The sequence below is a fragment of the Lipotes vexillifer genome, unplaced genomic scaffold (assembly GCF_000442215.2).
Source record: "Lipotes vexillifer unplaced genomic scaffold, Lipotes_vexillifer_v1.1 scaffold1691, whole genome shotgun sequence".
Lineage (NCBI taxonomy): Eukaryota > Metazoa > Chordata > Mammalia > Artiodactyla > Lipotidae > Lipotes > Lipotes vexillifer.
Window position 1 is genome coordinate 4,265,640 of NW_006789046.1, and position 24,773 is coordinate 4,290,412.

The 24,773-nt window shown below is 43.5% G+C and overlaps 1 protein-coding gene across 4 annotated transcripts in view; it reads right to left on the reverse strand.

Moving 5' to 3' along the window:
• Positions 1-24,773, reverse strand: part of SEC14L1 (SEC14 like lipid binding 1) — a 53,442-nt gene that overhangs the window by 16,213 nt on the left and 12,456 nt on the right. For all 4 annotated transcript variants that reach the window (XM_007462374.1, XM_007462375.1, XM_007462376.1 and 1 more), the window contains 3 exons: positions 1,805-1,954; positions 1,558-1,689; positions 179-307 (listed from right to left, as the gene is read on the reverse strand). In XM_007462374.1, the coding sequence (XP_007462436.1) occupies positions 179-307; positions 1,558-1,689; positions 1,805-1,954 (411 nt within the window). The remainder of the gene's footprint in view (positions 1-178; positions 308-1,557; positions 1,690-1,804; positions 1,955-24,773) is intronic.

Sequence of the window (24,773 nt, forward strand, 5' to 3'; positions counted from 1 at the left end):
GGGGGGGGGGGGCGCCAGGCCAGCACCCGCAGACCCCTCCTCCTCCGTCCCCCAGCGACCAGTGTCACCTGCAGCCCCGCCCACCCCTTCCACCCCCGGGAGCCCTGACTAACCCGTTCCCAGCCTCCCGAAGAGACTCCCACCCACCCGCTTCCTTAAAATCCCAAGACAGACTCACTTTTTTAATGTTGCTGGTATACTGTTTCATTGCAATTTTTTCCACTGTACTTTCAAAACCAAAGAAAGATTTAATATCTAAACTTGCAGACTGTTCAAAACAGGTCCAATCTTCATTTTCAGGGTGAACCTGCCGGTAAAAGAGAAAGTATTCCCACTGATTATACTGACAACTGAGAGTATCATTTGCTCCTCAGTCAACTGGTACCCAGGAGAAACACTTATCTTACTAACGATGTTATTATCATGAAAACAGCAGATGGAAAAATTACACAGAGAGGTTCAAATTCATGAAAAGGCTCAAATAATGTTTCTAAAATAGTGACTATTAGAAGGAGAGCTTCATTTTCGTTCTTGGTTCAGTCATTCATTTATTCATTCATTCACCATATTCATTGAGCCATGTTTTCCACCACGAACAAAAACAAGATCCCTGCCTTGTGAAGCTTCCAGTCTAGCAGGAGGAGACTGACAATTGGCCACAAACATACAGGTAAGAAATGATATCATTGTTGGAAGATAAGCACTATGGAAAAAAGCAAAGTTGGTGCAGGGTTAAATGGAGGGCAGGTTACAGAACTGAATAGGGTGCTCAGGACTGGCTTCATCGAGAAGGGGAGATCTGAGCGAAGCCGGAAGGGGGTTAAGGACGGGAGTCAAGCGGAGGTCCGGGGGCAGAAGGAGCAGAGGTCCTTCGGGAAGTTCGCCTACACGACCACAGACAGCGAGACAGCGGGCAGGCTGTGCCCAAGGCAGGCAGGACAGCAGAGGAGAGATTAGGAGAAAACAGGGCTTCATAAGCCACTGCAAGGCCTCTGGGCTTTTCCTCTGAGTGAAATGCAGAGACACTGCAGGGGTTTGAGCCCAAAGAAAGCATGACATGATCTGACATACTTTAAATGGATTCACTTTGGATTCAGTGTCAAGGATATATTGTAGGAAAGTAAGGGTGGAAGCAGAGAGATCTATTAGGTTTTTCCAATAATCTGGCCAGAAAAGTTCTTGAAACAGGGTGGTGAACAGTGAAGACAGGGGGCAGATAAACACACTCGGCTCCAATCTTCAGGGGACACAGTAGCCTGGGTCCCTCAATACACATTTCTAAAGTGTTAGAGTGGCCAGAAAAGACGTGGCATATTAGTATTAAAGAACAAGTCAGGCCATCACTTGGCCACCTGAACTGCGACAACAATGTAACCCACCCTGCAGTACACCACACCTGCCACTCCCGCTCATCAGAAACCGGTGACTTTCTGTGATGAAGAACTGCCCTCTCAGACAAAGGCAGCCCTCATGCACTGCTTAAAGCAGCGGCCAAACAACTCTCAGAAGCTCCGCGCCAGCACACTCTGCGCCTCTGCCTGAGCGCCGGTTACTCACGCTGTAGCAGCAGTGCTCGTTGATGATGACGCGGTTAGAAAACGTTTCATTACGGGCCTCAATGTGCAAAGTACGTTCCCGAGAATTCAGTGAGTTTTTCTGGATAAAATAAACATAATCGACTCCTGCAATCTTTAAAACAGAAACAGAAAGAAAACGGGTTAATGACAAGAGCAACAGAAGCTATTAAGCATAAGTTCCTTCTGGTTTTGGGGGGACTGCCTTTTAAGGTGTCCTTTTCAGTTACCTTTTTCAACAGTCTAGGGGCATCTATATCCAGTTTGCAGCGCCTTTCTATAACATGAATAGCCCCATCTTCACTCTTGAATTCATTCACAGTGTCACTGTCCACAAACATCGGAATCAAAGGACACGTAGGGAACCTCCTTTCATAGGCCTATGAATAAAATTTTTTAAAAAGGAATTGAACAAAGATGCAACCTGACAGTCTGTCATTGATAGTCTCCCTGGAATAAAATCACCTCTTAATACATGGCAGCATGTTACAGCACAGCCATCTTCATCTTTACACCTTAAGCTTTCATTATTTTAAAAAGAAAAAGACATTCAACGTTAATGGACTGGAAGACTCAATATAGTAAAGACGTCAATTTTCCCCATGTGGATATAGAGTTTTAACAAATTCTTATCAAAATCAGAGCAAGATTTTCTTCTGTAGCTTATAGACAAGATTTTAAAATTTATACGGAAAGGAGAAAGAACGAAAATAGCCAAAACAATTTTGAAAAAGAAGAGACCACGTTGGGAGGCATCCCTCTCCTTGGGATGAAAGCTTACTCTGCGGCTACAGGAATCCAGGCTCCGTGCACGGGTGGAGGGAACGACACACAGGTCAACGGACAGAGCAGAGAGCCACAAGCCGACCCACACAAACGTGCCCAACTGACTTTTCTTAACAAAGCTGCAAAAGCAACTCAATGGAAGAAGGATGTGGCCTTCTCACACATCACTGGAGGAGTCACACACCCACGGCAAAGAAAGAGCTCGACCCCTCGACCTAACCCCACACCTTACATAAAAAGTATATCAAAGTGGATCATGAACTTAAACATTTCTGTAACATTCTTAAAATGACAAAATTATAGAGATGGACAACAGATGAGTGGTTGCCAGGGCTTAAAGAAGGGTGGGGGGTGGGAGGGGAGTGGGTGTGACTACAATAGGGCAATAAGACGGGGGTACTTGGGAGACGTTCTGTCTTGACTGCATCGTGTCAATATCCTGGTTGTGATGATGTACAACAGTTTCCCTGGATGTTACCATTTGGGGAAGATGGGTAGAGAGCACATGGAATCGCTCCATAATATTCCTTGGGAATAATATGTTATTAATATACTATGAGTCTACCATTACCTCAAAATGAAAAAAACTTAATTTAGAAAAAAGAAAGAAAAAGACTTGCTACATAATTCATCCAAACTGTTAGAAAATGTACTTAGGCACCAGATTTAGTTTGCTCTGTAAGCAATCTGTGAAGATCACTGGACTAAACATACTGTTGAATTCACACTAAAACCTCAGCCATCCAAAGGACCACAGGTGTGCAAAAACAGGAAACCACAGGGCATGGGATGACAAGTGTCTGGCTGTAAGAAGAAACCTGAAAAAGGAAGCCCAGGGCTTGCCTCGCAGTTCTGCTCCCCCTATAATAAGGGATGGCACCGTGAGATGTTGTCGTGTTAGACTGACAGACGCCACTCCCCTCTTAGGCGGGAGTAGAAACGGGGGCAAGGGGAATTGAGACACCCCATCTTAAATTAATGACAACCAAGCACAGATTTAAGGAAGAAATTTATGGTGTTGAAAAATTAATGAAAGCGTGGAAATGGCACAGATTGCTCTGACTGTACTTCTAACAAGGTGCACCATCACACTAAAAAGGTCGGCCTTCGTGGAGAAGTTCCCTGACGTTCCCCTTCAACAGGCTCGACCATTTGAATGTAAGGACACTCATCACACGAGCGGTCACAGAAGACCCCGTAAAACACCAGAGTGACCTAGCAATTCCTCCACCCAGGATGTTCATGACCATTTCATTCCAAGTAATTCTCAGTTTTCTGGTATCTCATCTTCTCTCCATAACATTATAAAGTTACCCTAATCTGAAACACGTATGCTGCCCTCCTGCTGTCTATATATTTATACCATACCAAGCTAGGCAACATGGGAGGGAAGGGAAGAGGAAGCGGACAGCTCGGGAAACAGCGTCAGGGAAATACACAGGAGTGTCCTGAGAACAGCAAGCGCTGTAAGGGCTTAAGGAGAAGAAAACACACAGCTTAGAAGAACAGAGGCACGGAGGCCTCGGAAGGCTTCCAGCGAGAGGAGGCATTTACACCAGGCCTCAAAGCATGGAAAGGGCTGTTCACAGTCAGTGATGACGGGAGAGCATTTCCAGGTAAGAGAACCCAGGAGCGCGACTTCGAGGATACCTCGGGATGTGAGCACAGAACCACAGCCGGCAGAGGAGGGAAATGGGGGCCTGCAGTGACGCCGTGACAAGGAACATCCCTGCTCAGCACCATCCATGTAGCCAGGCCCCGAGAGCACAAAGGGGGTGGGGGGGGAGACCAGGACCAACAGAAGGCCCCGCCCTCTTCTGCAGGGAAGGAGAGAACGCTACCATGTGACCAGATGGTCAGGAAGGGAGGCAAAACCCACATGGTGACCAATTACATTTGCTTTTTAAATGTTTTTACTTTGGGAGCTGAAAATATAACCTTCATACTTATGTACTCCCCGCCATTCAAATATATTCTGAATTCCGTGACTGCTACCATGGGATGATAAATCACACGATAATTCTCTTAATGCATATTATAATAAACAACATTTAAGAAGTTTATCCAGCCGCTGAGATCGTAGCATAGATAATTGAGGCCTCCATGAGTCCCTAAAATTTGTTAGTATTAAGTACTGCACACACAATTCTAGAAAAAAAAATTGCTGACTATCATTTGTTCTACACACTGACACTGTCTAAACTGACTTTTAAATTTTACTACATTAAAAAAAAAACTGGCTTTGTCCATTCCAGCACTATGACATATCAAGAAACTGAGAATACAAGGGCTTCAAATAAAACAATTCTTTTCAAGTTACATAAAAGGCAGAGTAAGCACTTAGCAAGAAACAACCTAGGCTCGGATCTCTCCTATTTAAGTACCTGTTATATATCATTTTCAAAATACCCACATCTTGGGCTTCCCTGGTGGCACAGTGGTTGAGAGTCCGCCTGCTGATGCAGGGGACGTGGGTTCGTGCCCCGGTCCGGGAAGATCCCACATGCCGCGGAGCGGCTGGGCCCGTGAGCCATGGCCGCTGAGCCTGCGCGTCCGGAGCCTGTGCTCCGCAACGGGAGAGGCCACAACAGTGAGAGGCCCGCGTACCGCAAAAAAGAAAAAAAAAAAAAAAAAAACCCACATCTTTAAATTCTTGAAATAGGGTGGTCAGCATAAGGCATTACCCACAAAAGCTAGCCCTGAATTTAAAACATAGTAAAAACTTTCCATTCCCTGTAAAATTATCCCTCCATGCAGATTCACATTTGCAGAGACATTCATTTTTACCTCGGTATGCCCCCAACCAAATGGCATTTGAGGTATCCAGGCTAACGAGCCACTAACACAGGAATCGGTATGTTCCTCTTCAAAGCTCTGTCGTTGTGGAAAGTGGTTAGTAAGCATCTACCCTCCTCCCTCCACATCCGTCACCCTGCCACCAGATGCAGGGTGACACTCAGCCACAGGGCAGAGACCAAGTCCTTTTTCTCTTTGATTATCCAGGAGAACAAGGACCTTACTCAATGCCTAGTAAGAAGAGAGTCACTGTTCAATAAACATTTTTTGAAATACAGAATAAAAGCTTCCTAAATAAACCAATGAATCCAGCTTTTTGCTTCTGTGCTCACTTACCCTGGCCTATCTTTCAGAGATATGTGAGGTTAATGAGTCCTGCATACTGTTAGCATAGAAAACCCTAACTTTCTGGAGGGTTAAGGAAAAGGAAGACTGCAAGAAGTTGACAAAACTTTAGTCTCTGAAACTGCTTAGGATACCGGTATCCTAGTTTTTCAGCTTGAACTACAACCTATAAAGTTTCTGAAGCCTTTGAAAAATAGCAGCATTCTGATTTTATTAAAAACATTAAGGGCTTCCCTGGTGGCGCAGTGGTTGAGAGTCTGCCTGCCGATGCAGGGGACGCGCGTTCGTGCCCCGGTCCGGGAGGATCCCACATGCCGCGGAGCGGCTGGGCCCGTGAGCCATGGCCGCTGAGCCTGCGCGTCCGGAGCCTGTGCTCCAATTACCTTCCAAAGGTCCCGCCTCCAAATACCATCACGTTGCAGATTTGGGCTTCAATATATGACTATGGCGGGGGGGGGGGGGGGGGGGAGAAACATTAATATATGTTCTAGCTCTATCCATAGGAAGGGCCTAGAAGTGATGACACCTCAGTTGCAATGAGCAAACTTGGCATCCAGATCTTGTTTCCTAAATACCATTCCCTACTAAAAAGGAAGCTGTGCTCCTTGGAGAAATGGCTGATCACAAGTCTGGAGCAGGGAAAGGTCAAGGTTAGTCTGAAGTATTTCTTACCAGAAATCAAGGAAGTGCTCAATGACTGATGGGGAAACCAGCCTGAAAGGGTTCCACTTGCCAATCCCGGGATAATTTGAGCACCAGAAAGAAAAAAGGTGGTAAAACTTTATAAATCATAGAGTGATCCTCAAGAAAAATGGGCAGGGGAGGAAATTTTTACCGAAAAAGATCACCTAATAATCATAGAAGGAATGACAGAATTAGAAAAATCATCATTCTGCAACCATCAATTTATAACAACTGATTCAGGCAAGGATCATCAATGGTTGCTACAGAAAGGTAGTTGTTGGAAGATACCACAGTCTCAAATTATTGTCGTGCCGATCATTAGGGACAAAGGCACAATTGTACCTTTATAATGGAAAGATCTAGTAGACATCACCTTAACCAAACGATTGAACTTGGGACAATCTGACAATCCAATGGTTGCAATGGAAGCACACACAAACCCACGAAGTCCTCACGACGCAAAGGGCAAAACTAAAGCTAATCGTGGGGAGCAATTGGACAAATCCAAATTGTGGAATATTCTACAAAATAACCAGCCCAGACTCTTAAAAAAGAAAAACTGTCCATGTCTTGAAAGGTGAACAAAGAAAGCAGGGAAGTGTCTAGAATAAAGACAACTGAAGAGACAGGACTATGGAATGCAATGCTGTCCTGGTTCCTGGATTGGAATAAAAATAGCTCTATGTACTCCATATTAAATAATATTATTCTATCAGTGTCAAATTTCTCAGGTGTGATAATGATGACAGTTATGTAAGGAGAACGTCTATTCTTCAGTATTTAGGGCAAAAGTGTTAATACGCAGCTTACTTTCAAATGGTTCTGCAATATATATATATATATATATATATATATATATATATATATATATATACACACACACATACATACTATAGCTAACCTGGTTCCTTGTGAACATGTTCTAGATCAGACTTTGAGAACAGAATACATTGCCAAAAGTCCATGAGAAAAAAAAAAAAGAACTGGCTTATGTATAGTGTGTGTGTGTGTGTGTGTGTGTGAAAAAGCGAGATAAAGCAAATGTGTTAATTTACCTGGGTGAAATGTATACAGGTGCTCGCTATACTTTATCAACTTTTTTTTCAAATGACACTTGTTGTTGGCTTTTAAAAAATATTTATTTGGCCACGCCGGGTCTTAGTTGTGGCACACAGGATCTTTGTTGCAGCATGCAGGATCTTTAGTTGCTGCATGTGGGATCTAGTTCCCTGACCAGGGATCGAACCCAGGCCCCCTGCAATGGGAGCGCAGAGCCTTAGCCACTGGACCACCAGGGAAGTCCCTTTTTCAACTGTTTTTTAATAGAAATTTTTCAAAATAGAAAGCTGGGAAAAATATTAATAGGAAAAGGTTAACCCTGCGGGGGGAAGTCCACGTGTAAACCAACAGTGCTTTTGCAAGTAACTGATTAAATACAACACTGTCCCATTTTATACGTGAAAATGTACACAAATTTTAGGTTTGCCCACAGCCCTAACCCAAGGCGCACCTGCTCCTCCTTGTGGGGCCTCCTGCCCGCGGCCGGTCACTGCAGCTCGGAGGAGACGCAGGCCCAGGGAGCTCCAGCTTATGGTTTTTCAAGAGAAGCCAGCAATCCGGATTTTATGAAGCTTCCCTATTTTTATAAAACCCTGTTTGGGCCAAAGAGCCCACACTAGCAGGCCTTCAATTTTATCTCCGCAGGAAGAAATCCCTAGGAGAGAAGTGAGGAAGAACCCCATGTTTCAACGCTCACCAGGTTCCAATCACTGTGTCAGAAGAGCAGAGGTAACTTTCAAATGTCTTCTTATTTTTTTGCCAACTATCTGCAATATTATCAAGTCATTTCCTAATCACACTCGATATTTAACAAATACAAAAATCAAGAAAGGCCGAACAAAAGTAACTCTTCCAGAAGTAATTTCTTCAGAGGGGGAGAAATGTTCTTTGATGTCTCCTCTTAAAAGGAAAAATTACTTTTGGAAGAGGAATAACCATTGTAGTCATTTGCTCACTCTTTTTGTCTAACTTAGTGATCGTTTCAATGGTAAAAGCAGCACTAAAGCCTTTTCCACTTGCCCCTGAGAGGAGAGCTGCTTCTGGGTAACAACTCCCGCCTAGCTTCCTACACCCCCTCTAACTCTTTCAAAAGGGATTTCTGAGCCTGCAATTTGGGAGCTTGGAAACAGTACTTTCGGTTTTTAACCAACCTCTGAATGCAACTGTGACATTAAAAGCTAGTACTGTGCTAAAGAAAACCATATTTTAGTGAAGACATTTCAACTTGTGAATTAATAAGCTTAACACTGCATAGTGCCAGGAAAACCCATTTAAAAGAAATTCCATTTAAAGAACCTACCTTTAAATTGAACTATGTTCATACCCAATTTAGCCAACAAACTAAGCCAGTTGCTTTCCCTCAACTTGGCTATCCTGTGGCACCAGACTTGACCCTCATGTTCAGATAGGGTTCTACCCTGGAAAGAATCAGTAAGTGAAAAAGCTAACCATGGCTTAAGTCTCTCTTAGAAGTTGCCAGTGTTCAAAGAAATATACAACATATCAAGAAAACATGGCAAGTTGACCAGAGCCCCTCAGAGTTATATTTCTACAATTCACGGAGTCTCAAAACAACAGCTACGTAAAGAGGGCCTACCATAACGCAGCCCTAGGCTAAGGTTCTGGAAAACACTCAAGTGGAAGACAGAAACACACGACTGTACACAAGGGCAGCAGAGAGGCCCCAGGGAGAGGTGAGCCACCACCGAAGGGGCTGTATGACAACCACGCCCCGGCTGGGTGGTTCCAGAGGCTTCTCGGAGGAAGTACGTCTGCCGGGGGTCTTCAAGGGTGGGCAGCTTTACAGAAGTAACCCAAAGAGAAGGAAACATCCCTGGTGGGAGGGACAGGAGCAGAACCAAAAGGAAGCCCAGCTGGACGAGCCCCAGCGCGGCTGCCAGGTTCCCGGGGAGCAGCTAGAGCACGGGGGTCGCTGCCCCGACAGCAGCAAGCTCCATGTCTGTGGCTGAAACTCAAAAGCAGATAAACATCCAAGCTAATTCCAGACGTGAAAAGTGACAAGTGCCCAGGGAACCCGGGGGCCCTGCACTGCACCTTGTCACAATTCAGCCCTCGGTGAGCCCTCGCACTCCACCTCTAAGCCAAGGTTCCAAATCACAGGCCATTTGCGAATAAATGTGTTCATACTTAACAAAATATTGATAAAACCAAAATTTGTAGAAATTTGAGCCCTTTTAAAGAAAAGTTATAATCCAGTTAGTCATGATATACTTCATTCATCCAAATACTTATTGACAACCCTATCAGATTAGCTATTTTCAAACCAGTACAAGACCAACAAAGGAACAACGGTAAAATGGCACACACGATTATATTAGTAAGTGCTGTACTTAACCCAAAGTCATTTCCCTCAATCACCAGTCTTCAGATAGACCAATATATCAAGTCATAACAACAGGCTGGATACCCACTGGTAAAATCAAACAAGAAAATAAAATGATTGTACTAAAACTAAAAAGATATATATAAAAATTTAATATACTCCAAGCCATTTCCATTTAAGATCAAACATATCTGAAGTTTAAATTATGAATTTCATCTTAGACAACCTCAAATTCCATGGTCCTGATAACACACTTTTTTTTTAATTAATTTTTATTGGAGTATAGTTGCTTTACAATGTTCTGTTGGTTTCTACTGCACAGCAAAATGAATCAGCCACACACATGCATACATCCCCTCCTTTTTGGATTTCCCTCCCATTTAGGTCACTGCAGAGCATTAAGTAGAGCTCCCTGTTCTATACACTATGTTCTCATTAGTCGTCTAGTTTATACATAGTATCAATCGTGTATATGTGTCAATCCCAATCTCCCAATCCATCCCACCCCTCCCTTTCCCCCTTGGTATCCATACATAACACACTTTTTCCAGCGGCAATATTTAGTCTGGAAAAGACTTGAGTTCAACCTGTGGCACCATAATGTCTAAGGAAAGGGCATCTAAGAGGATCACATAACCCAATAAGAGGTTGATTTCTTTTCTAGAACCTTCTCGTTGAAATGTGATTTTGATGAATATAGTGGAGGGCACAATTATAGCTGAAAAAACAGATGGTGAATGCATTGCTCACATACCATGCACCAAAACTCTTGCAACTCCAAACATTTTAGACAGTTTTACCAGGAACGTATCCCTTTCTCCCAACACGCACTCCCACAGTGCACAATGATATAAACCAGCTGTTTACTTTTGATAAATGAGCCATTTCAACATACATTACTCTGCACAACAGAGGGGGAATGCACAAACACTGAGAAGAAACGTGGGGAATTTTGCACCAGCACATCACAGTTTCTTTCACTCATAAATCCACTCCTTTGCTTCAACAGTCCTAAACATGAAATATTTTTGTTAAAGGATAAGAAACTTCAGAACTGCTTCTAAAATCCACATCTTTTCTCTTGGGAAACAGCACAAAGACTCAGGGCATTTGTGCCAATTGGCGTGTCAGGCCTGCATGAAGGAAAGTCACTACTTCCAGTGACCGTCTGTGTCCTCTGCCCTTCACTCACACCTTTACCACCTGCCCCTTAACGGACCTTCAGACGACTATTACCAGGCAACAGTGACACAATTCTAAAGGACCTGGTAAAAATTACCCACAAAATTAAAAGACTTCACACGTAAAAAGTTTTAATTCCACAGAGAGGTCAATAATCTGATTTATCCATACTATGATATTTTAAAATAATATCCAAAAAGAAAAAAACAGTAGTAGGGTTTTTTTGTATTTTGTTTTTTGTTTTATTTTGGCTGCGTTGGGTCTTCGTTGCTGCATGCAGGCTTTCTCTAGTTGTGGTGAGCGGGGGTTACTCTTTGCTGCGATGTGCAGGCTTCTCATTGCGGTGGCTTCTCTTGTTGTGGAGCACGGGCTCTAGGCTCACGGGCTTCAGTAGCTGTAGCACGCGGCTTCAGTAGTTGTGGCACGTGGGCTCAGTAGTTGCGGCTCACAGGCTTAGTTGCTCCGCAGCATGTGGGATCTTCCCGGATCAGGGATCAAACCCGTGTCCTCTGCATTGGCAGGCGGATTCTTAACCACTGCGCCACCAGGGAAGTCCCAGTAGTAGGGTTTTTGATCTCTTAAAATATCTGGTTCGTGATGCCCATGTACTTTACTCCAAAAGGCAGCATTCTTGCAGATCTGAATGACGAGTGGGATGCAAGTGCTCTGAACCCAAATTCAGGGCGATGGTCTCTTCCCGAACAGCCACACAAGTTGTTCCTAGAGAGTTCTACCCATTTTAAGATTTTTTTTTTTTTTTTTTGGCGGTACGTGGGCCTCTCACTGTTGTGGCCTCTCCCGTTGCGGAGCACAGGCTCCGGATGAGCAGGCTCAGCGGCCATGGCTCACGGGCCCAGCCGCTCCACGGCATGTGGGATCTTCCCGGTCCAGGGCACGAACCCATGTCCCCTGCATCAGCAGGCAGACTCTCAACCACTGCGCCACCAGGGAAGCCCCCATTTTAAGATTTTCTACCACAAATTTTCCTAATCCTTTGGGTCCTAGAAACAAGCACTAGTTCATGACCTCCCCCCCCGCAAAAAAAAAATATCAGTGAGCAAAGAAACAAAGGAGTGGGTACAACAGAGCAGCAGGCAAATATTAGCAAAGAACTGGGACATCACCCATAAAGTACAATTGGACAGTGCCTGCCACCCCCTGAACTCTCCCTGCAACATACAGTGAATTGTGGTTGTGATTTTACACTGCACATATGACAGTCACGTGTCCTGCTAACAAACTGTTCCTGGTTCATGGGAAATGTCTACATGTTAATATTTTATAATGTTCAGCAAAGAGTACCATGGCATCTAAGTATCTGAGCCATCGCTATGAGGTCAAAACAAGTAGGAAAACAAAGAATTCTGCTCAGAAGAAAAAGAATCATCTAAACCTGCTTACAAACTGGCTTGTTTACACTGGCTAAAGCAAGACTAGCACAGGGCTCTTGCTTTAGATACAACGCACAACAGGAAGCCAGTCTCAGGTGGGCCCTGGTGGAAGACGGGGCAGACATTACCCCTTCTCTCCTTGCCAAACCTAACACGTATGTGGATGCTGTATCGTGAAAGCCATGACTTAGCGAGGCCTTCCGGAATACTGTACCTCAAAGTTCTTGTAATGTGTTCCTCTTCAAGAATTTCCAGGCAAGACCACCTGCAAACTTTTGTTAACACAATTTAATAGACTGACAAAGTTATTGGGTTTTCAAATAAAACTCAAAGGATAATCAGTATGCTTGATTAACTGCATCTTCTGCATTTTAATTTAGGTTAGAAAACTATAGCCACCCACACTTGTCCAACTGTGTCACATTCTGAAAGATCTCAAGATTGACATCTAAGTCAATAGCCTGGGGGCTCCATACTTCCAGTGGGTTTATTTTCTTGAAGATAATCATTGATGACATTTCTGACTGGCTTATCTGGGGTCATCTGTCCTTTAAAGCACTGTCACTCGGTGCTCTGTGTCAGAGGTTCCCAAATTTCGGTTCACAGCACCCTTGGAATCTCAGCAACTTTTTCACAGTGCCCCAAGGCCAAAAGAAATACCATTTATCAGATTATTAGGTCCAAACAATTTAAAAAGCATTTATGTCTTAATAACTTAGTAACCATTTGAAAGAAATAATGCACTTAAGTTGAAGGAAAAGATGTTTTTGTTTCATTCCTAAATAACCAGAATTACCTGAGGGTGTGTGCACCTCTTAAGAATCAAGCTGAAACCACACTGCTGCCCTAATTTCCTGTTGGACACCAACTCCTCTGTGGCACTTGCCTTTTAGCACAGCAACCACTGCAACCCTAGCTTCACCAAGATGTGACACCATCAAAGGAAATGCAGTGTGATCCTGAAACAGTGAACTACCTTGAACTAGGAGTCTGCAGTGTTTAAGAAATGTGGAGTATCACTATGCTTTCTCAAAAATTAAAAATATCCCATAGCACTGGGGTGCTCTGGGGTGTCTCAGAACACAGTTTGGGAACTGTGGCTCCAAGTGCTTTAAATTTTATTCATTCATTCACAAATCCCTCTGTCTATAAATACATTATTCAAAATGCAAACAAATGAGCTTCAATCCAAGTGATTATCCTCTACTACCAAACTTTCAAAGGGTCCAGTGTTCAAGTTAAGTTTCCAATTTCTGCATAAAAGCCTTCAAAGATCTAAGAGAGGGGTGAGCAAACCTTTGCCGTAAGTGAAGGGCCAAATAGTAAATATTTTCAGCTTTCTGGGCCAGTCTCTGTGGCAAATATTCAATTCTGCCTTTTGAGGACAGAAACTGCCACAGACAATATGTGAACAAATTGAGTACAGCTGGGCTCCAATAAAACTGTATTTATAGAGGCTGAAATTTGAATTTCATACACTTTTCACATGTCATAAAATAGTCTTGAATTTTTCCCAACCGCTAAAAAATGTAAGAACGATTTTTAGCTTGTGTACAAAAACAGACAGCAGGCCATCGTGTGCCCACTCCTGATCTAAGAGATTAACTGTAACAGGTTCCATTTAATTATTTTCTCACAAAAATTCAAGAGTTATTTTAAATGCCAACCAGTCAAAATTGTGAAGGACGAAAACTTGAAATAAAATAGAAAGGACTATAAAACCAATGGACTGTCACTTACTGTACTTGTACTTAACTGTTCTCCATTATACAGAGGGGTCCCAACAAATGCACATCTAACTTACATACACAAATTGGACTATGTACATTTAACCCAGAAAAGAAAGTGGGGAGGAGGGGAGAGGAAAGAATGAATGTGAATAATGGAGGTAACTCCTACCACTCCACTCAGTATGAACAGACGGGCTCCAGAACCATCTCTTCTATAACCTGCAGCCACCAACCACATGCGGCTATTTAAATTTAATTAAAAGTAAATAACATTAAAATTCAGTCCCTCAGTCTCACTGGCCACATTCCAAGTTCAAGAAGTTGCTCTGATCTTCTGGACTGACTCACCATGAATAACTTAAATCTACAGCAAACACGCTGACCTGACAACTACATATCTCTGTCCTCGTTACTGTCCTTAGAATGTCTGTAAGGCTGTGGTGGCACATGCCCAAAATAGTAAGTCTTATGATAAATTTCTTCTCTCCATGAAACCCAAGAGTCATTCGGTACCTGTTGATAAATGAATCTAGTAAGAGTTTCAAATCTGTTTGATCAACTAGGCTTTGTTAATTAAAGCCTTTTGTCTAGAAGCAGAATAGAAGGCTGCGCTACCTATTTAAAATTTTCTGGCATCAGAGGGAAATTTTTTAAAAAACAGGCAGCCCCTGAACGCACACCAATCATAAAGCCAACTTACAGGTAAACATCAGCTAATTCTTTCAAGGACAGCTGATTGAGGTGGCTCAAAGGCCTTTTCTGAAGAGATTCTGGGAGCAGAGGGACCACTGTCAGGCCACCGGCCCTGCCCCTCCCAGGTGTGGCCTCTGGAAGCCACACCTCCTGCCCCTGCAAGCTCCCTTCCTGTTCAACTCTTCCCCCAACTTTATCCACTGTATCCCTCCCTCTCTAGCTCCCCGAGAGTTAAAGACCTAGTTTTGTTTTCTGCCTAGAATATAACCTCAGTAACTGGGTTTTTCTTTCTTTCTTTCTTTTTTCTTTTTTTTGGTTTACCAACTGAAAAGTATCCCTTTGTTTTCTAGTTTACAAATATTAATCCCAACTTGAAAATAAATGATAGGTTTTACTCTTGATTCTAACATCTAAACTATTAGAAAGGTACTACTGAATCAAAAAGTATTATCTTTTTTTAACGCCTATGTTTTCCACTGCAATGTATACAAATAATGGAACACTCTTCAGCAATACAATGTAATGAACTATCTTCATCCACAATGAATGAATCCAAAATAATTATGCTGAATCAAAGAGGCTAGACCAAAAAAAAAAAAGTTTATGATTCTATTTCCGTAAAATTCTAGGAAATACAAACTAATTTATAGTAACAAAAGGCAAATCAGTGGTTGCCTGGAGGTGGAGGTGTGTTGGTATGGGAAGGAGGGAGAAATTACAATGGGACATAAAGCACTTTTGGGGTGATGGATATGTTCACTATCATAATTATGGTGATGGTTTCACAGGTATACATATGTCAAAACTTATCCAACTATGTATTTTTAAAACATATAGTTTGTTATTTGTCATTTATACTTCAATAAAGCTGAAAAAAGCAATAAAAACATAAATACATATAGTTTTAAATGGCAGGCCAACTCAGGGAAGCATTTCTAATAGTGACCAGTATTTCCTGATAAAGAAGCTTGATTCGCCATCATCGGCACAGCTGGAAAACTCAAGGTTAAGTGAAAAGGAACGCAGCATAAAGGCTTTATTCACAATTGCCCAAAACTGGAAGCAAGCAAGATGTCCTATAAAAGGTGAATGGATAAACAGACAGTGTGTGGTACATCCACACAATGGAGTCTTATTCAGCAATAAAGAGAAATGGGCTATCGAGACACAAAAAGATGTGCTAGAAACTTAAATGATTATTGTTTAATGAAAGAAGCCTGTGTGAAAAGGCTGCAGAATGTATGATCCCACCTATCTGACGCTCTGGAAAAGGCAACACTACTGAGAGAATAAAAAGACCAGGGGCTGCCAGTGCTGGATGGGAGAAGGGAGGGATGAAGGGGTGGGGCACAGAGGAGTTATAGGGCAGTGAAACTACTCTGTAGGACCCTGTCCTTGTGGACACATGACATTATACATTTGTCAAAACCCACAGGCCTGTACTAACAGAGAGTGAATCCTAATGTAGACACTGGACTTTAGTTAATAATAACGTACAAACACTGGCTCACCAATTAAAACAAACACACTATGCAAGATGTTAATAATAGGGGAAGCTGTAGAGGGGTATAGAGCAACTCTGTACTATCTGTACTCAATTTTCTGTAAACCTAAAACTGCTCTAAAATCTATTAAATATGAAAAAAAAAAAGAAAGGGATCAAGTAACACCTTGGCCAAAGGTAAAAGCCTATTAGCTACCTGTGGTATAAAAAAAACAAAAAGAAAAGAAAAAAACTTCTTCTAAGAAGAACCTAGAGAAATTCGTAACATCATTTATTCAACAAACATTCCCTCCAGTGCCCATGACAGGCACTGCAGAGCAGGCACCAGGGACGCAGGAACAGAAGGCCAGGGCCCACCCTGCCAAGAGCTCTCACCAAGGTGGGCAAGGGGGAAGGAGCCAGCACTGCCTCCCCACAGCCCCACCATAGGCAGGTTCATGAAGATTAACGCATGTACTGGGCAGACTCTTCCTGTGAAACAAGTTTCTCCCCACTTTAAAATGAGGAAACGGGCTTCCGTGGTGGCACAGTGGTTAAGAATCCGCCTGCCAAGGCAGGGGACACGGGTTTGAGCCCTGGTCTGGGAAGATCCCACATGCCGCGGAGAACCTAAGCCCGTGCGCCACAACTACTGAGCCTGTGCTCTAGAGCCCATGTGCCACAAATACTGAGCCCGTGCGCCACAACTACTGAAGCCCGCGCGCCTAGAGCCCGTGCTCTGCAACAAGAGAAGCCACCACAATGAGAAGGCCATGTACCGCAACGAAGAGTAGGCCCCGCTCGCCGCAACTAGAGAAAGCCTGCACGCAGCAATGAAGACCCAACCCAGCCAAAAATAAATAATAAATTTATTTAAAGTATATAATAATAAAATAAAATAAAATGAGGAAACAGAGGCGGAGAGAAGTCACACACCGGGATCTGAACCCAGGCGTGTCCCAGAGCAACTTCATGTCTCAGAGCACAGGCCCTGGGAGAGAAGACCTGCCTTCAAGCCCAGTCCTACCATCAGAAGAGGGCCTTGGGAAGGTTACTCAATTTCAATGAGCCTCAATTTCTTCATCTTCAATTCATCTTAGTTTCTTCATCTTCTTTAACGTACAGAATTGTGGAAGATTAAAAAAAGAAAATGCAGAGTGTTTAGCAGCCCTGACACAGAGTAAGTATAAAAAAATGCAGCTACTGGGCTTCCCTGGTGGCGCAGTGCTTGAGAGTCCGCCTGCCGATGCAGGAGACGCGGGTTCGTGCCCCGTTTCGGGAAGATCCCACATGCCGCGGAGCGGCTGGGCCCGTGAGCCATGGCCGCTGAGCCTGCGCGTCCGGAGCCTGTGCTCCGCAAATGGGAGAGGCCACAACAGTGAGAGGCCCGCATAACGCAAGAAAAAAAAAAAAAAAAATGCAGCTACCGTTCCAGGCTGCGCACAAACTTCTCAAAGAAGACAAAAGTGATCACTAAGCAAAGACACTGCCACCCACAGTCCAGGAACCAACTTGGCTCTGCACAAAAAGAGGAAGAGAAATTTCTAATGTGAATGGCTTTAAAAACTAAGCATTTTCATTTGACATTTACCTTCTCTACTATACTTTGAAAATGCACCCCCAAAACCCATGTGTTCACCAAGCTAAAATTATAATTATATCCTCCATGGCCCTAAAAACACAGGATGTAAATATCATGAGGCTTGGTTGGAAACTAAGTATTTTAAGTTTATAATTAGCCAACTGAAAAAAAAAGGATATTTTTTTTTACTCGGTGTAAGTAATATCATATAGGTCTCTTTCCTTCTCTAAGGAAAAGAAAAAGCCAAGAGGGGATAAAGATAGAAATGATACTATTTCAATTTAGGCACTGAGTAAAATATTCCCTCTGTAATATGAAATACAAGAAACACATGGATTTAGTTATATAACTCATTAATTAGCTAAGTATACTATACTCAGTTGCTAGAAGCAGAAAATATGGCCCCAAAGATAAATGACCAAAGCTGGGAAGAGAACTTTCATAAAATAAACGGGGGGAAGGGGAGTTGCTGAGGAACAAGATGTTCTCTGAAAGGTTAGGGTTACAGGTAGCCCTGAATCAGGCTTAATGCTAATGGTATTAACATTTTCCACAGAATGAAGAAACACAGTATACTTGGAAGGGAAAGAACTCGCGTCAGGAAATGAACTGCTCAGCTCCCATCATGGCCTGAATGAACGTAAACATCAGACTGCTGTTCCCACAATCCTGGAACGTCATCTACTGTTCCAAGGACAAAAGCCTTCTCTGGGTAACCTTGCACAACTGACTACCCGAGGGCGCCGGCACTCATGGCCTCACACCACTCCCTCCCTGCCACCCCTGCCACCCAATTACCAGGTATCCACCTCAGCTACACAACAGCGCCCTTTCCCCCCTCTCCTCCAGCACTGTCACTTCAGGACTCAGACACAAACCAAGGAGCTACACAGCAGGAGCCAACAGAGAGCCTGGGCTGGAGTATCACCAGGCCTTGATTTGAATCTCAGCGGTACCACTTACAAGCGCCAGCCTTCTGTTACAGAAAGGAGCAAGAAAGGCTGCGAGCCACCAAAGATGGAGCATTAGGGGGAAAGCTTACTGCCCAGCTGGGAACCAGGTCAGACACAGACAGATCATAGGGAGAATGAGGCTGGGGGAAGAGGACTGGGGAGGAACTTCAAAGCAAAGACTGCAAACTAGCCCCGTCCAGGATCAGGAAAGCCAAGGGTCTGAGCGCTGCCTGCGGAGGGCCGAGATCGGGTTTGCCTGAAGGTGAGCCAGCTGCAGGCGGTCTGGGCTTACATGCAACCGGATCAGAACCATGCCACCCGGGCCGTCTGCACCACGGTCAGTGGGCGAGGCAGCCAGGGCAGGGATGGTTACTTGGCAAGCAATTTCAATCTCAGTTTTCTCATTTGTAAAGTGGATTAAGAGAAGAGCCTATCCCAAAGGTACAAACTTCCAGTTATAAGCTAAGTAAGTCCTGGGGATGTTAACTATACTGTATTGTACATTTGAAAGTTGGTAAGAGATCTTGAAAGTTATCATCACAAGAAAAAAAAATGTGTAACTGTGAGGTGATGGATGTCAACTAAACTTAGGGTAATCATTTCACAATATGTACATAAGTCATCACACTGTTAAATGAACACAATGTTCTATAGCAATTGCATCTCAAAAGAGGCGAGGAGCAGAGGGGAGAAGAGCCTGCCCCACAAAGCCAGGGTGAGCAATGAATGAGGCACCGGCAGACAGCACCCGATACATGCTCGTCATTATTCTCAGGTCTTTTAGATGTTCTTTAAGTGTTTCTTAAATGGTGGTTCAGCTGTGACACCCCCGTCTGCGCACAGGGGCCCAGGCAACCAGGTCTCCTCAAGGGGCTGTATGCTGTCCGGTTGCCCACGGCATGCTCAAGGCCTAGCACAGAGGAATACCCTACCAGTCCCCTCCAGAAGATAAGATAAGAAGACCTCTGAAGGCAGAACTCGTTTTGAAATTGTTTCCCATCCCCCTATGGCATCCAGGCCTATTTTGCCTTCCCATTACATGACTAACATTCTCCAATGAACTGCCTTAAAAGCTTTAAGTTAAAAACATGATACAGTTGTATTTGAGGGCCATTCACAATCTAAAATTTCCTTCATGAAAAACAAACATGACCATGAGAATCACAAAAACATAAAAAGATATTTTTTTCCCCACCATTCCCCTGTATGGTGACAAAGCAGAATCAAAATGTTTATGTTGTGTTAATTTCCACAGATTTAAGTCAGACCCGGAAGCTGAAGACACTGCTAGCCCTATTTTCCATTCTCAGCCTCACCAGTCAATACTCAATTTTAAGTCAAAGAATTGTGACTCCTGATCCATCGTGCGAAAGAGCTGCCCACTATCACTGAAAACAGTTGAGCCAACAAGCCACTCAAGTGAATGTTTATCTCCCTCCCCACCCTCTGGTTGGTTTCAACCTTGGCTGAGTGTCAAACAAAACCCAATTTAAGGACCTAACTGACTTGGATTCATGAAAGTATAGCAAAATCTATCTCAGAGAAACGGTTTGAGTCACGTACAAACTCCTTTTAAAAGATAAAAGTTTCCTTGGACCTTTAATGTTAATCAGTTATTTTTACTATAATGTTACTTAAATATGTACAAACAAACTGGGCAAAAACTCATACAATTATAAAATTCAAACTATCTATATAGGGACTTCCCTGGCGTTGCGGTGATTAAGAATCTGCCTGCCAATGCAGGGGACACGGGTTTGAGCCCTGGTCCAGGAAGATCCCACATGCTGCAGAGCAACTAATCCCGTGCGCCACAACTACTGAGCCTGCGCTCTAGAGCCCACGAGCCACAACTACTGAGCCCGCGCCTACAGCCCGTGCTCCACGACAAGACAAGCCACCGCAATGAGAAGCCTGCGCTCCGCAATGAAGAGTAGCCCCCGCTCGCCACAACTAGAGAAAGCCCGTGAGCAGCAACGAAGACCCAACGCAGCCAAAAATAAAATAAATAAATAAATTAAAAAAAAAAAAAGATGGACTTCCCTGGTGGCACAGTGGTTGAGAGTCCGCCTGCCGATGCAGGGGACATGGGTTCGTGCCCCGGGTCTGGGAAGATCCCACATGCCGCGGAGCGGCTGGGCCCGTGAGCCATGGCCACTGAGCCTGCGCGTCCAGAGCCTGTGCTCCGCAACGGGAGAGGCCACAACAGTGAGAGGCCCGCGTACCGCAAAATAAATAAATAAATAAAAATAAAAAAAATAAAAGCACAACATTAACCAATTGTGTTAGAGAATTAAAGGATAAAAGTCAGAAAAAATAGAGGTATACACATCTTTAAGTACATCTTTACACTTAAGATATCTTGTCTCTGTCAATAAATCTTGAAGGTCAAATGTTTCACAGGCCACAGTTACTTAAGTCCTAGGCAAACAAGAATGTCTGGGGTGCTATGAAGGGTTTCTCTTCTCTTCGTTTTTTGTATTTGAAACAGTCACATGACTGATCCGTGACCCAATGGAATCCAAAACATGCCATGATTTTCCAAAAATATTCCTAATCCATGAAATTTTGTGTCTAACAGAGAGCAAGCTGAGTGTATGTGACAATAAAAATAGCAGTTTTGCATATTCTTCTTCAAATTAAGCTGTATTTGGCAGAGAACTGTTTTACTTTCCAGAGTGTAAAAAATAAATTCGTGGACTTCAGAAGAGCATTTGATATTCCAGGGACCTGCAGCTGTCAGCTTTTAAAGATGCCATGTGTTTGCCCACATAAAAGAATGTAATGAGCCATGGAAATATTATCCGGTCTCATGAACCAGAATAAAAAATCTATCGTCAGTACGCTGATAGTAGGAGTTGGTTTACTGTATCAGGAAAATATCTATCAAGCACTGCTTATTAAACGCCTATGATACAAGTTGTACCTCACAGACCTTGACGTGTTCGGTTCTCTGTTTTCTCTACCACTTCCCTTCCTTTATGGCAGGAGCCCCCATTCTGCTTCAGTGCATGCCCCCCAGCTCATCATTCTACATCTACTTTCAGATGCTCTTCTTTCTTTGTTAAGAAACTAACAGCAGTGGCAATCATGAGATGTAACTTTAAAGGTCTATTTTGAATAGGTGGAATGAAATACAGTGGTTGAACTCCTCAAGGAACTTGTCTTTTGGATCTGGAATCTATCAAATATAAAAGACCAAAAAAATAAAACTAGAGAGATATGCACTTATTTTTGGTTGACATTAACAGTCAAAAACTAGACTTTAAAAATGTACAGTAAACACAATAGCCAAAGGTGGAAGCAATCCAAGTGTCCACTGATGAATGAATGGATAAACAAATTGTAGTGTGTATATCTATATATACACGCATACATGGGATTCTTCAACTTTAAAAAAGAAAAAAACTTTTGACACGTTACAACATGAATGAACTGCGAAGACATTATGCTAAGTGAAATAGGCAAGTCAAAAAAGGACAAACGTTGTGTAATTTCTCTTATGTGAGGTATCTAGAATAGTCAAATCTATAGAGACAGAAAGTAGAAAAGGGGTGGGGCGTACCAGGGGCTGGGGGTGGGGGAGGGGGAGATAGTGTCCAATGGGGACAGAACTTCTGCTTGGGAAGATGCAAATGTTCTGCAGATGGATGGTGGTGATGGCTGTACAACATGTGAATGTACTTAATACCACCGAACTGTACATGTGGAACTGGTTAAAATGGTAAATTTTATGTTATGTATATTTTACCACATAAAAAAAAGTACAAATCTACTCCACCTGAAAATTAGCAAATAAAGCCATACAAATAATTCAGTTAAGACCAGTTCAAGGAAGCACATGCTTGTTAATATAATTTTGGTATCACTAAATAAACTCAAGAACAGCAGTCTGGAGAAGCACATAAAGCAAATAGTCTCCTTTTAGTGTATGTTCAATCCTTCAAAAGAAAACAAAATGTAACAAGAGTCTCTGTTACACAACTGTTAAAGAATCTATCCTTTCAAAATTTTTAAATTAAAAAAAGTTATAACTGAAACCAACTTCCTTTCTTCCTATTCCATTTACTACAAACCAAATTAAGGACATCTAAACCAGTGGTCCTCAAACCTGAGCAGGCATCAGAACCATCTCCAGGGCTTGTGAAACCAGACTGCTGGGCCTGCCCCCAGAAATCCTGATTCAGTAGAGAATCAGAATTTAGAACTGTTAGAATTTGCATTCTAAACCAACTTTGTGTTCAGTAAAATGAAGATAACATGCATTTGGGGAAGAGCTTTCTCAATATTAATAGCATATATCCTGCAATGCAACCATCTCTTAAATCAATTTACTTCTTAAAATATGTACCTATAGCTTTTAGTCCTGGACTTGGTTTTTAAAACATATATAGGCATTAAACTAGCAAAAAGAAAAACACACATTTTATGATTAGGACCACCTTATGTTACAGAGTAACTTATTCATTAAGAAAAAAAGAGGGCTTCCCTGGTGGCGCAGTAGTTGAGAGTCCGCCTGCCGATGCAGGGGACACGGGTTCGTGCCCCGGTCCGGGAGGATCCCACATGCCGTGGCTGCTGAGCCTGCGCGTCTGAGCCTGTGCTCCGCAACGGGAGAGGCCACGTCAGTGAGAGGCTCGTGTACCGGAAAAAAAAAAAAAAAGAAAAGAAAAAAGGAGTCATGCATCACCAACCTCTCAGGTTTAAACCTGTAGAGATCTCAAAAAGAAAATTAGAATACTATTCTATCAGAGTCAAGAATTTTTAAATGAATTTTATGTTCCGTAGAACCACAGAAACAAAATTTTTTATATACTTGGCATTCATTGCTATGGGAAAAAAGCCACTCAAACACCAAGTGATACATAAACCAGGACACGTTTGTCAGTCAACTATAGTAATTATAGGCTTCAGTTCACTGAACATAAACTCTATTTTACTTAACAAAAACCAATTTGCATCAGATTCCTTCAAAACATGATATAAGTATAAGCAGTAAATCCAACCAAAAGAGTATGTTCCAATGTGACCTTTTGTTGAAATTTTCACTGCCAGAAGCAGAGTCATGCAGGAAGCGAGAGCACGCATCCCAGGACTCACTTATTCTTTTTCCTTTTTTTTTTTTTTTTTTTTTTTGCGGTACGCGGGCCTCTCACTGTTGTGGCCTCTCCCGTTGCGGAGCACAGGCTCCGGACGCGCAGGCTCAGCGGCCATGACTCACGGGCCCAGCAGCTCCGCGGCATGTGGGATCTTCCCGGACCGGGGCACGAACCCATGTCCCCTGCATCGGCAGGCGGACTCTCAACCACTGCGCTCGCTTATTCTTTAGACACATCAATTTCTGGGGCCTTCCTCTATGCTCAGGGTAAAAAGCAGAACATTTGGTTCCCACCCTCAAGATGCTCGAGTGTAAGGGAAGGTGACAAGCCTAGCGACCCCAGGAAGGCAGGGACCGGCGAGGTGACAGTGGGACACCAGAGCCCAGAGCAGGAACTCCTCTGAGAACAGGATCTGACCAGTGAGAAGGATGGAGAAAGGCCCTCCAGGCACGAAGGCCAGGAAGCAGAATGGCACACTTGGGAAGCGGCCAGTGACCGTACAGAACTCGAGCGGGGAGCACGTGAGGGTCTCGCCTGCGGAGACGAGGCTACGAGAAGACCTTAAGAGCTAGAAGGAGAAGGGCTCCGGGATGGAGCTAAAGGGTCCGAATTCATCTCGGAGGTGAGGTGCAGCCACTTGAGAATTTTAAACTAGCAAGTGACATGGTCAGATGTACAACTGGAAGACTGGGCGGCAGCAACCCTGAGAAAGAGCAGGTGGGAGAGACAGGGTTGAGATGCAGAGCCCGTAGGTCACTGCAGGGACCTGGACATGAAGGGACGAGCTGTGATCTGAGGCTGAGCCAACAGGGTCAAAGGAGCAGATTCAGACCCAGGTCAGAAGACCTCCTCAACGGGCAAGGGTCCAGCCATCACCAGGGCTGAGGGGGGAGGGGGGCCGTCAGGGATGTCTGGGTTCCGGGTCTGAGGGTTGGGCACGTGGCAGTGGCACTCATCAGAAGCAGCAGCTCGGAGGAAAAGTAGAGCTTTTCAGAGGAATTTCATTGTGTGTGTGTGTGTGTGTGTGTGTGTGTGTGTGTGTGTGTGTGTGTGTGTGTGTGTGTGTGTGTGT